Source organism: Lagopus muta, chromosome 3, assembly GCF_023343835.1.
Source record: "Lagopus muta isolate bLagMut1 chromosome 3, bLagMut1 primary, whole genome shotgun sequence".
NCBI classification, from domain to species: Eukaryota; Metazoa; Chordata; class Aves; order Galliformes; family Phasianidae; genus Lagopus; species Lagopus muta.
Window position 1 is genome coordinate 90,690,561 of NC_064435.1, and position 13,232 is coordinate 90,703,792.

The 13,232-nt window shown below is 47.2% G+C and overlaps 2 protein-coding genes across 3 annotated transcripts in view; one reads left to right on the forward strand and one right to left on the reverse strand.

The window, feature by feature from the left end:
• SLC66A2 (solute carrier family 66 member 2) overlaps positions 1–1,749 on the reverse strand; it is a 58,640-nt gene extending 56,891 nt beyond the window's left edge. The window contains exon 1 of one of the 2 annotated variants that reach the window (XM_048939096.1): positions 1,444–1,749. In XM_048939096.1, coding sequence (XP_048795053.1) covers positions 1,444–1,646 — 203 coding nt within the window. In that variant the 5' untranslated portion in view covers positions 1,647–1,749. The remainder of the gene's footprint in view (positions 1–1,443) is intronic. The other variant, XM_048939095.1, reaches the window with a different exon arrangement.
• Positions 1,750–7,169: 5,420 nt separating this feature from the next.
• On the forward strand, positions 7,170–10,076 carry HSBP1L1 (heat shock factor binding protein 1 like 1). Its single transcript, XM_048939099.1, has 4 exons — positions 7,170–7,455; positions 7,616–7,682; positions 8,696–8,790; positions 9,698–10,076. The coding sequence occupies exons 1-4, from the start codon at positions 7,411–7,413 to the stop codon at positions 9,701–9,703; spliced, it is 213 nt and encodes a 70-aa protein (XP_048795056.1). The 5' UTR covers positions 7,170–7,410; the 3' UTR covers positions 9,704–10,076.
• Positions 10,077–13,232: the final 3,156 nt, after the last annotated feature.

Here is a 13,232-nt window from a genome sequence, read left to right on the forward strand (position 1 = left end):
TTAGATACACACAGGATGATTTTTTTTTTAATTAGTCAATATAACCACATTCTTCTTTTGAAATGTATAAGGCTGATATAAAACGTAACTTTTTCCATCATCTATAGTACTCATTCTTTTGCCTATCTCTTACCTATGTAAGAGATGTACCCATGTACCTATAACCAAGTGAAAATAAGTTTTTTCAGTTCTCTCAAGTACACTCAAGTCTCATTTAACAGATTCACTCTCCTGGGTTACCTAGAAACTGCCAGCAACTCCACTCAGGTGCAAATCAGAACCAGAAACTCATTTTCCCCACTCCTGCCACCTCCTCTACCTTCTTTTTGCCCTGTGCTGCTTTCTCCAGCTCCTGTCCTACACATTTCTCTTACAAATGCTCTCTTTCTCAAGATAACACAGCTCTAATGTTAACAACTAGCTCAGACACTGCAATGTTTCCTCAGTTCAACTGCTAGTTGTAGTCTCGGGAGAGGGTCCCCAGCGTTTCCTGCTCCAGCACAGTGCTTACATGCTGCATTTTGCTGAAGATTACTCCAGGAAGACACATACACTTCAGAAGTCTGAGAAGCTTTAAAAAGAGATAAACCCAGCGGTAGGAAGCAGCCTGTTGCCTGTCAGTTCATTACATTCTACAGAGCAGCACATTACGATCAAAGCGTTCTTAGAATAACTGTTCTCTTTGCAGCCACTTCCAAGACTTTTCCATCTTTGGGTTCTGAAACACATTCCCACTGTCGTATCATTCCCCTACTAGAGGTAATGATATATACCCACATATTTAGGTATATATAATGATCTACGTATCATTCCTCAATACTAGGAGTAATGAGGAATATCGCAAGTAAGCGAAGTTTACCCACAGAAGTCATGCTCTAACAAAGTTGTCTTCGTTCAGCAGCACAGACCCTAAACATGGAAACAAACCTGCCCTTAGATGTTGGGGAGTACGCTGAACACAACTGTGAAAATATCCCCCACCATTTACCTGCTTATCAAAAATATGGATCTGCAGCTGCAGCTGTGCATGGAGCTCTGGAAGCGAAGCTCTTTGAAGCCAGCTGGCATCTCGGAATAATGCTCAAACGTCTGGCAAGCATTCCAGTGGTTTTAACACCACCTGGATGCTGAAGTATGCGCGCAGAACCGGGGCCTTCGCTCAAAGAACACTTCGAGGGCAAGGGAAACACAAACCACAGCAAGGAAAAGGAGCCCTGGCTGCAAACACGCCTATTTACCAGCGTGTGAGAGAGCCCCGTTGGGGACACCAGAGCACCGCCCGGCAGCTCCACGAAGGGCAGCAGTTCCTTCAGCCCGAGCAGCCACACACGGGACGGGGCGCGCCGAGCTCCTCGAGAGAGGGGAAGAAGCGCGTCAAGGCCGTTACTTCCCCAGCCTCCTAACTAAGAGCCCGGAGGCCGGCAGCAGGGAGGAGCCGCTCACCAGAACAGTATCCGCAGGATGTTGGCGACCAGCAGCACTAAGCACACGTAGGTGGAGAAGCCCTCGGCGTTCTGCGTCCGCCTGATGTCGCGGTACTGGGGCACGTAGGGCACCACGCCGCCGAACACCATGGCCGCCGCCGCGCCCCACGACGCCAGCTGCCGCATCGGGCCCAGCAGCCACTCCAGGCCGGCCGCCTCCATGCCGGGCGGCGGCGGGAACGGGGGAGCGCCGCGCCTCCTCCGCCGAGCTTCAGGCGGGCGCCGCGGCCGCGCCCCGCCTCAGCCGGCCGCGACCTGCGGGCAGGCGGGACGGTCAGCGGCCGCGAGGGGAGGGGAGGGCATGGGGCGGGGCGGGGCGGGAACAGAGCGCCAAGAGGGAAGAGAAGGGGCGGGGAGGCGGGAAAGCCGAGGGAACGAAAGCGGACGAGAGAGCGGGAAAAGAGCAGCGGCTCCCCGCGGGCGCTCGCGGCCCCCCAGCGGGCCGTGGGGCGGGATCCCCGCGCGGCACCACCCGCCCCCGCCTCTCCTCCCCTCGCACGCGCGCGCCCCGACCTGTCGCCCACGCGCCGGCCGCCGCCATCCCGCCATTCCGCTCCGCCGCGGAGCTACGGGAACGCGGGGCCGCCCGCCGTGACGCCGCGCTCCACGGCCGCGTTCCACCGATGAACAGCGAGGCCGCCCCGCCCCGGCCGCCGACCCACCCCGGCGGCGGAGGGAGCTAACCGGATCTCGCTCTCACCGCCGCTTTTTTCTTTCAGAGGAACGCCGAAGGTTGCGCAGCGGTGACTTCAGCAATTGCTGCTGCTCCGCAGTGTAAAAATACCTGCAGCCTGCGCGACGGGACGCAGGAACCAACCGGCCGCAGGAACCAACCGGCCGCGTTCAGCCGCGTTCGACAGCGAAGCCGCTTGTTCCCAGTTGGGGCTGGTTTTTGGTGGTGGGTTCTTGGTTGCGGTGGGATTTTTTGGGGGGTTGCTTCACAGGTGATCGCTGCAGCAACGGATGCTGCACGTCTTCTAACTCGTCTGTCGTTCTGTCCATTCATTTTAAAATCTGAGTACTGAAATGGTTTTGTCTTCTGCGTTAGGCAAATATTGCTATGTCATCCGAAATTCGGGAATAAACTCGTTAACTCCAATGTGTTTGTGAGTAGGCATTCTTTATCTGTGACCTCAGGTGTGCGGGGGGATGTCCCCACGCGATTACAGAAAATGTATGTAGCAGTTAAAGCTGAAAAACTAAGGCCTCTAACGAGGAAGAGAACAGTGGATAGCAAGGAAAAGCAGAGTGCTATTTTAAATATAATCACTGCTAAGCAAAAATTTTTTGTCTTACATTTCTTCTTTGGTTTTCTGAACTTTGGAACTTTTCTAACTTTTCCATAGCTATTTTTTTAGCTTTGCAAACACTTTCATAGAATCATAGGATAGCCAGAGTTAGGAAGGACCAGTAAGAATCACTGAGTCCAGCTCCTGCCTCCACAACGGAGCACCCAGAAATCGGACCATTTGCCTGAGAGCATTGCTTAGATACTTCTTGGACTCCAGCAGGCTCGGTGATACGGCCACTGTCCAGGGGAGCCTGTTCCAGTGCCTAACCACTCTCAGTGAAGAATGTTCTCTTGATATCACAGACACATAGAATTTTAGAATCACAGAATGGTTTGGGGTGAAGAGGACCTTCAAGATCATCTTGTTTCAACCCTTCTGGTACAGGCAGGGACACCTCCCACAAGACCAGGTTGTTCCAAGTCCCATCCAGCCTCTAAATCCAGGCTCTAAATCTGCTCTCTTCCAGTTTAAAGCCATTTCCCCTTGTCCAGTCATTACATGCCTTTATAAAAAGTCCCTCCCCAGCTTTCCTGTTGTCCTCCTTCAGATTCTGGAAGGCTGCTGTAAGGTCCCCAGAGCCTTCTCCAGGCTGAAGAGCTCCAACTCTCTCAGCCTGTCCTGGTAGGGGAGGTGCTCAAGCCCTCTGATTATCTTCATGTACCTCCTCTGGACCTGCTCCAACAGCTGGATGTCCTTCCCAAATCCATCCTGAACTTCCTCTGTCACAGTTTCGTGCCATTCCCTTGGGTTCTATCACTGGTCACTAGAGAGAGATCAGCACCTGCCCCTCTGCTCCCTTCATGAGGAAGATGTCAGCCACAACGTGGCCTTTTCTTATTCTTCTCTTCTCTGGGCTGAACAAAACAAAGGAGTTTAACTTCTGCTCACAAAGTTTTCTATTCCATACTCTTCAGCATCTTTTAGCCCTCCTTCATGTCCTTTTTGTACCATGACACCCAAACCTTCACATCAGGCCACATGAGTGCAGTGCAGCGTAAACTAGGACAGTCACTTCCCTTAACCAGCTAGCAGTGCTGTGCTTGATGCACCTCAGGAACTGGTTGGCCTTCTTGGCTGCTGGTCAACTTGCTTCCAACCAAGACGCCCAAGCCCTTTTCTGCAGGGCTGTTCTGCAGCATTGCATCCCTCAGTCTGTATGAATAGCCAGGGCTGCTTCTTCCAGGTGCAGAATCTGGCACATGTTCTTGTTAAACTTCATGTGGTTGGTGATTGCCTAGCCCTCTGATTTGTCTGGATATCTCTGCAAGGTCTCTCTACCCTCCATGGAATCAACAGTTCCCCCAGTTTAGTATCATCAACAGACTTGCTGAAAGCATCTTCCAGTCTTACATACAAGTTATGAAAACATTGAAGAGGACTGGCCCTAAAATCGAGCTCTGGGGAAGCCCACTAGTGACTGGCTGCCAGCCTGATGTAACCCCACTCACTACAACCCTTTGGGCCCAACCCATCAGCCAGCCGCTCATCCATCACATTATGTTTTTGTCTAGCTGTGTGCTGGACATTTTGTCCAGAAATACACTGTAGGAAACAGCATTGAAAGCTCTACTGAAATGCAAAATAACATCAGCTGGCTTTTCTTCATCAACCAGATGGGTGATCTTGTCATAAAAGCAAATTAAGTCAGTTAAACAGGACCTTCCTGTCATGAACCTATGCTGGCTGTGACCAACAACTTCACTGTCCTTCAGGTGTTTGTCAGTAACTCTAGCATAATTTTCTCCCTTATTTTACCAGGCACTGAGGTGTGACAGACAGGCCTGTAATTATCAGGGTCTTCTTTCTCATCCTAAGATCACTAAAAGATCATCAAGAGGTCCCTCAAAGCTCTCAGAGTATGTTGGGATGTATCCCATCGGGCTCCATGGGCTTCATATAAACCCAAGTGGAACAGCAAATCCTGCACAAGGTCGCGGTTGACTGGGAGTTCATCATTACTACAGTCACAGTCCTCCATCTCGAGGTCAGAGCCCGTCATCAGTGTTGAAGACAGAGGCACAGAAGGCATTAAATGTCTCTGCTTTGTCTATGTCCTTGTTTGTAAGACGACCGTTCTCATCACGTAAAGAACCAACGTTCTCTCTGGTCTTCCTTTTGTTGTTAATGTATTTAAAGATTAACTTTTTATTGGCTGCCATAGTATTGGCCAGCTTCAACTCTAACTGACCTTTGGCCGCACTATTCTTTCCCCTCTAAAGACAAACAGCCTCCCTGTAGTCCTTTCATGCCACCTGACCTTGCTTCCAGCAGCCATACACTTTTTCCACCTAAGCTCTAGAAGTTGTCTGGCCAAGCCAGCTTCTGCCCTGCCTGTACTGGGGCCAGGCCTATTTCATATCGTTACTGATGATCTGGATGAGAGTTCCTTAAAGAATAACTCATCAGTGTCATCATCCTGACATACTGGCATTTCCACTCCATAAAACCAGCTTTGTACTATTAGCCTAACACAGCTTTATATTTGAACTACGAGAGCCATTTCAATTAGTTATAGACGACACGTAATAGAAGAACCAAACTAGAACAGGGCGTGGGGTGGAAGGATGGTGAATATTTCCTTTATTTTTCAATCTGCTTTGTAATTTAATTGCCCTTTTTCCTTTGCTATACTGGCTTGACACCATATTTTTTTCGTTCTGACACTACCAACCTCACAAATAAGGAGAACTAATTGGACTCTTACCTAGCCACTGCTTAGCTGCTGTTCTACAGAGATTTGGCACAGTTCTCACTAGCTGGTTAGTTGTGTACTGGTTGCTCCTCCACATTTTCAGCTGTTTCTTCATGCCTGCAATCTCTTCACCACAAATAGGACACTGTGGCCTTATTCAAGATATCTGGATCCAAGGAGCCAGAACCATTTCAACTGCCTTAAGCAGAAAATATGACTGCGTGAGGGGGAAACTTCTGTAAGTATTCGGGCAGGAAGGAAAACTAGCAAGACTGTTATCAGGAGTAAAAAAAATAATGCAGAACTAATACAGCTCTACTACCTACTCCTAAAGGAAAGAAGGTTAGCAACTAATAAACAGGTAAGAAGCAGCAATTATTTATTATTATCTCTGCCTCAAAATGAAAAAGCTACATGGATGCAACTGGTGTCTATATACAAAAGCAGAGCATATCAACACAGAATCGTAGAATGGTTTGGGTTGGAAAGGACCTTTAAGATCATCTAGTTTCAAATTCCTGCTGTTGGCAGGGACATGTCCCACAAAATCAAATTGCCCAAAGCCCCATCTCCCAAGCCTGGCATTGAATGCTTGCTTCCAGGGAAGGGGCACACATTGCTAAATTACTCAGACTGATTTTTCTTCCTTTTCTTGTTTCAGGAAGAAAACAAGTAGGAAAATCTGCAAGAGGGGGAATATGAGGATGTACAGAGGAGATGCCATGGTTACAAGAAGCAGGCAGCAGTGGGAAGGTCTGCTCTGATGCCAGCATCTCTCCACATGGGTTTTCACCCCTTCCTAAATCAGGTGGGAGAAAATAAAGAGGGAAAACAATTACGTTTATGAAGAAAGATACGAAGTGGTAGACAGACAAGAGATAACCTTTCCAGCACTTGAGGTTATTAGCTCAGGAGATAAACTTATGGATGAAAGCAATACTACATGCTTGTTGTATCTGCAAAGCAATAGACTAAAGGAAGCTATTGCCTCACAGTAATTCTTGTAACTGCACAGGCACTGTTATGCCGCGTTACTACAGAGATCTTTGCAGCAGATGTACCAGGAGCTTTTGATGCTGCAAAGCTGAAAGCTGCGGATGGCCTACATGTTGGCAGGATGCAATTCCTGCTGATGCTTTTGGTCCTCTGCTTAGAAATGCAGGCACAGTACATTCACACAAGAGCAGGTATTTGTACCACTCCATTATAAAGCTAATTACAAGAGAAAAAAGAAAAACAAACAAAACAGCTTCAGCCTTGTTGGTCTGCAGACATTTTTGTTCGTTTATCACTTAAGTCCGTGTAATTCTAAGGCCCTTGAAGATCAAACCTTAATAACCAAACCAAAGGTAGCTTATTAAATGATGCTTTAATCAGCAGTTGCTTAGAGAGCATACAAACACCTGTGAGACTGTAAGTTCCACCGTACTTTTCAAGATCTGGGCCAAGAACCACGTGCAGAACCACCAGCCGTACCTCCAGTGCTCCACCAGTGACTGGACACGGAACGCAGCTCTCCCGGCCTTGCCCCTGAGCGCTCAGCCGGCCGTCCTCCCATCGCCACTCAGTGCAGCTCTGAGCGCGGACAGCACAGCCCAGCCCGACAGCCGCCAGGGAAGGACGGCCGTCCCGCTCTCAGTCGCGGCAGTGACGCCAGCAATTCGGCAGGCAAACAGCAGCCGAGCCGCCTCCATGTTTCCCACGCGACCGGCGCGCCCGTGCCAACTCCTCCCGCGCCGCCGTCCGTCGGCACGGCAGCCTCGCGACGGGCAGCGCACGGTCTCGAATTGGCAGCGCTCCGGCGGGGAGCCGCTCGATATCGCGGCGACTGCCGTCCTCGGGCCGAGCCGCTCCCGCGGCAGCACCGGCTGGACTCGGCGTCCCGCCAGACGGTGCGGCTTCCGTCCTTCGCCGCCTCGCGACCCACCTGAACGCAGCGCCGATGGCGGCCGGGGAGGCGCCGGGCGCGGAGCGCCTTTCGCAGCTGGTGAGCTCGGGCTTCGCCCTGCCGCAGGCGGGGCTCGGGGGCTCCGCGGCTCGCCGCTCTTGGAGCTTTCCCCTCAGCCGGGTGGGAGGTAAAGGGTGGCGGGCGCTGTCGGGAGGGTGAGCAGCGGTCTCCCTATCGTCGCATTCTGTTGTTTCCGTAGGCGGAAAATCTGCTGTATCGGCTGCAGGAGAATTTTCAAGCTCTGACGGAAAGGATAACGCTGAGAAATATCCTTAAAAAAAAAAAAAAAAGTAGATCCAGGTTATCGCTCCTGTGATGGAAGCTCTGTAACTGCAGGAGCTGCGGTTCCTCCGCACGTTTGGTTTTGCTTTCCCTGCTGTGCGCTGCCAACAGATGCAAAGCGGTTTTTTGCTTACTTAAATCAAGGTGTTTCTTCTTTTTTCTGCTTTTTTTTCTTTTATTCCCTGATCTTCAAATGGAGATGTAATGACTGACGTTCTTAAACACCTATGATGTAAAGTCAGCTGGAGTGGCTCCCAACGCTGCTCATCTTTTTCCTTTACTTATAAAGAAAGCCTAAAAAAGGTTTTACCAACAGCACTGTGAATCCCACTGGTTTCTGTACAGCAGTTCTAGGTTTCAAGTAAAGTAAGCAACGCATTTTGTGGAACTGTTCTGAAGGCACATTTAAAAGTGCCTGTCTGTGGGTCAGAAACAACTCTTTGCAGCCCGTGAGCATGGGAAGGGGAGCCTGCAAATGACAGTGAGCTCTAAGCGTCTGTCCTTGCTAGGTGTGGTGAACAGGAGCTCTCTCTGCTTTCTGAATCTGCAGAATTGGCACATTCTGCATCTTTTCTGACACGTGCACATCCCCACTTTCAGGAATTTGCTTCCTCGGAGATAATTAATGCTAAAATTGATGTTTATTAGTAGTTATATTCTGATTGCTTTCTGATTATGCATGTTGACCGAGCGCTATCACTAAAATAGTTCATTGAGCAGAGACAGTATTTTACACACAAAATAGTCCAGTACATTCGTGGGCAGATGGGAAGCTGTTTGTAAATTAGAACTTGAATGCTTCGGTGTTGCAAGAGACATTAGGATTGCCTTGTTGTCATACAGTCTTGTGCTACAACTGTGAGATTCATACTGTTAGTGTTGAACTTAAGTAAAAGGCTGAAGCATCTGAAAGAAAGCTTTGTATTTTTCTCACAGGAGAAAAAAAACGTACAATGATAACAATTCTTACTTGTAAAAGTTCTCTTTAACTTTTTACTGGAAGAAATGGGTGAGCGCATCAGTGACCTTGAGAAGCACGTTGCTGACCTAATGGCAGAGGCTGGAATAGAGAACACTGATGATGGATTGAGAGTAAAAAAACCCTTCAGTTCTCTTGTTTTTGTTTTTAATGTTGCTGCTTAGTTCAGAATAGTTTCTATTTTTTATCATACCTTGCTTTGCTTTGGTTTTAATACATACTGAGGATTTATTTTAAATATCTGAACTTACCCTGGATCTATTTTTGCCAAGAGCCAAAAAATGCTACCACTTCTTCAGAAGAGCCAGAACTACAGCCTGCTGCTTCTGTTCCAGCGGTCTCACGAATCTAAGGGGTTGTGCAAACTAAATATGTAAACAGGCTGCATATCTGTAAGAAAGTATGTGTGGCTTAAAGTGCTCCTGTCTGCTGCTCGTCTCCCTCGACTATACTAACAGGATAGGCTGGGGATTCTCTCTGCTCTCAGTTTATGTACATTACTTTTAAAAACTGCTACAGCCTCCTCTTGTGGCTCAGAACACACCTCATAAACACCTCTGCCCAGACCAGAGCAGTGATTCATCCTTGCGGCACTGAGATGCAGGGTTGAAGTGGCAAGTATTGTTAGGAGATACAAGCAGTGATCATGGGATGCGTGGGTACCCCGTGTGATTGCACATCACTGTATGTTGAAATGATCCCACAGATGCTGTCGATATTTATTACACATCACGAGGTAGGTGTTTGTGTTTCCTTCTTGCTCTTCTTGCAAGCTTTCCTTGTTTAAACTGGCAGAGACTGCTTACTCAGCAAAAGACAGGAATGTTTCTAATTATGCTGAAGTAATTTAGGTGTCTGTTCATTCTGCTCTTTTCCTGTGGATAAGCTGTGTCATTATTTTTTACAAAAATAGAAGGCAATCTCTTGAAAGTGTATTAAAGTGCATAGAGATCTTCCTGTTTTATGCTGAATCATGTCCATGCATAGTTTAACCACTACTTTTTCACTGTTTCTTTACAGCACTGAAATAAGCATGTGAGCGAGAAAGATAAGGGGAGAACAGCTCTGCACTGACTCTGCAGCGTGTCATCGCTTACAGTCAGCGTCTCTGCTCACAAAAACCATCAGTGAAAACAAATACACTTGCATCACCTCGTGATAGAATCTCCATTTTTCTTTTCCTTTGAATTATTGTCCCAGGAAAGGAGTAGAAAGCTAGGTTTATTCGTGTGAATGGGACACTATTTCCTATAATTGGGAATAAACCATTAGTCTCAGGGGAGGAAAAAAATACGGATAAAAAACTGTCCGATACAGTGATGAGCTTACCTAGTCACAAACTTTTTCAATGTAACAAGTGTATTTCATATTACTGACATTAAAATTTCCATCACACTTCTTTGTTGCCTTTTTATGTGTTCTCAGAATACCTGTGGAGATACTTCTGCAGCTGTGTGTGCCGTTTTGATGCTATTTACATTTCCTGCATTGGAACGTTCATCCACCCCTGCCGAAAATACACCATAGCTAATTTACTTGATGTTACTATGAAAACGCCTTTGCAAAGCTTTTATGAATAGGTCCACTGAGCATGAACAACTTTAAGCTAAAACAGTGATAGTACTTCCACAGAATAGAGTTATTTCTATGGTGGTAGAATCCCAGAGTATCTTGTGTTTACACATCCACCCTTCTAAATATTCCAGCCCCCTCCCGTGGGGAGGTACGCTTCCCCCCATGTCAGGTTGCACACAGCCCCATCCACCCCCAGCCTTTAGCACTTCCAGGGTTGGGGTATCCACAGCTTCTCTGGGCAGCCTGTGTCAGTGCCTCACCGCCCTCTGAGTAAAGATTGTATTAAACATTTTCTTCACAATATCTGATCTAAATCTGCCCTCTTTCTTTTAGCTTAAAGCTATTGCCCATTGTCCTATGGCCAGAAGCCCTGATAAGGAGTCCCTCCCCAGCTTTCTTGTAAGTGCCCTTCATGTAGATTGCTATAAGGTCTGCACAGAGCCTCCTCCAGGCTGGACAAATCCAGTTTTCTCAACCTGACTCCATAGGAGATGTTTCAGCTCTCTGATCATCCTTCAGAATGCATTCCAACACCTCCACGTTTCTTGTGCTGTGGGCCCCAGACCTGAACATGATGCTCCCCATAGGACCTCATTAGGGCAAGCAGATGGGGACAAATGGCCCCCGTCCTGCTGGCCACCCCTTGTCACGCAGCCCAAGATACCATTGGCCTCCTGGGCTGCAAGCACATGCTGAGTTTTTCATTCAGCACTCCCAAGACCTTCCCCATAGGGCTGCTCTCAGTCCAGTGATCACCAAGCCAGTATTCATTTTTGGGATTGCCCTGGCTCAGGTGAAATAAAATGAGTAACATTTGAGAGGTGGATAAATTTATCCTAGCTAAAAGGACGTTCCAATGATCTAAAAGCTAACAACCAGTGGTTGTTTTTATACGCCAAAAAACCCCAGAACTTTAGGCAGGGAATATTTTGGTGGGAACTCAAGAAATCTCTTTCAACATATGCAGAAACTGAAGAGCTACCAGCTAAACAGAACACTTCAGCTAATGAAAGATGTGTTTTTAAAACTGGCATTTGTTAATGCTTAGTGTCTACTACAAATTAGTTGGTCCATATCAAAACCTAATTCTAACCAATGCTTTAAGCAGTGTAGGTATGCAAGCACCGTCAAACCAGGAGGAGAAGTTGGCTGCTTTTCAGATAAACTGATTGACAAGAACCTCATGAAGTTCAAAGACAGGAGGCAGATCTCACCTCAAGGACAATAAGCTTGTGCCACAGCTCAGTGTGAGGAGCTGGATGACTGGCAAGGAGGTTTGTAGGAAAAGGGGGGAGACTAGACACAAGGGAGAGGCACAGGAGATTCCAGCTGGAACACTTTCCAACTGTGAGGGATGTGCCTCTCCAGAAAGGCCCAGGAATCTCAGTCCATGTAGGTATTCAACACTGCCCAAAGGCTTAGCAAGCCAAGCAAGACCTACTTTGACTGGGAGACTAGACCAGAATTTAAGCGGTGCCTTCCACCATAAAACAAACATTGGGAACATGCAGTGTGCTTCATTCACTCACAGTCATCCTTTGCACCTTCTGAATTCTCTAAAAATTAAAAGCAAAGTGCAATCTACTTCTGCTTTAACTGATCAGACATACGAAGGTAAGGCCTGGACAGCAACTGAGGATAAATACAGACTAACCCTGTTATGCACTGCACTGAAACACACTGTTCAGTGATAACCCAAATCAGTTTCTAAAATTATTTCAGAAGCAACCTCTCCCAGACGCTGACACCCACATGTTGAAGTGGTTTATGTCATCACCAACACATGCATGCTTAACATGCAACAACTTGTTGCATAAATCACATTGATCCAGATCACACTGCAGGTCAGTGCTGGGAAGATAGGAAGTAAAAGAAACTTTGTTCTTACAAATATGCCTTCAAACAACTGGCAATACAGAACAGGCAAATAAGTAGTTAATGAATTGTATGTGCTCAATTGGTAACAGCTTTTTTAATCAGTTAATTCATTTTATGGAAGTAACTATGAAAATAACCAGACTTCCTACTTGATGTCACATAAAGGAATTGAATTACAAGGCTGCTCTGAAAGTAATGCCTCGTTTTATTACATGATGCCAGAGGTGGATGTTGGTGGTATGGCAGTTGAAGTTGAACTTTCTACCTTTCTGCCAATATTCCATTACATTTTGTTGCTGTGTGACAGAAGGCAGCAGGACAGTCTGACAACAAGCATCTGATGTGGAGGTGCAGACGAAGCAAAGGTGTGTCACTGAATTCCTCCATGTGGAAAAACAGCACCAACTGACACTCATGGATGTTTGCTGAATGTTTCTGGAGACCAAACAGTGGGTGCAACACAGTGGGTGGTGAGTTTTGGCAGTGGTGACAGCAACATGAATGACTGCCATGGTCTGGATGGCCATGCACAGTTGTCACACCACAAAACAAAGCGTGACAATCAGATCATCCACACAGATTGGCAGATTATAACCAGAGAATTGTGTACAGAACTGAATATTAGCTTCAGTAGGCTGGAAACTATGGTAACAATGCTGGAATACTGCACAGTTTGCACTGGGTCCCACAAATGTTCAACACAGGAACAGAAAGAAGGCTGTATGCAAGTTTGTCAACACCTACTGAACCAATATAAGGCTGAAAGTGACACTTTCCTCGTTTGCATCATTACCTGTGATGAGACATGGTGCCACATCTGTGAGTTACAGTCAGAACAGCAATCCTTGGGATGGCTACATTGAATTCCCCTTGAAGAAAAACTTCAAGACACAGTGCTCAGTAAGTAAAGTAGTGCGCAGTCTTTCAAGATAGGAAAGTGGTGACCCTTCTGGATTTCCTGGAACATGGACAAACCATCAATTCTGACCACTACATTGTGATGCTAAGCTGAAGGCTCAAATCTCCAGAGTCAGGACAGACAACAGGACAGTTTTCCTCTTGTAACACAGGTTAACTCCAGGCCCCACACCAGTTAGACTAT

Coding starts and splice junctions, on each gene's coding strand:
- HSBP1L1 (XM_048939099.1), top strand. CDS start 7,411: ATGGCGGCCGGGGAGGCGCCGGGCGCGGAGCGCCTTTCGCAGCTG. Junction 7,456..7,615: donor CGGAGCGCCTTTCGCAGCTG/GTGAGCTCGGGC, acceptor TTGTTTCCGTAG/GCGGAAAATCTGCTGTATCG. Junction 7,683..8,695: donor GGAAAGGATAACGCTGAGAA/ATATCCTTAAAA, acceptor TTAACTTTTTAC/TGGAAGAAATGGGTGAGCGC.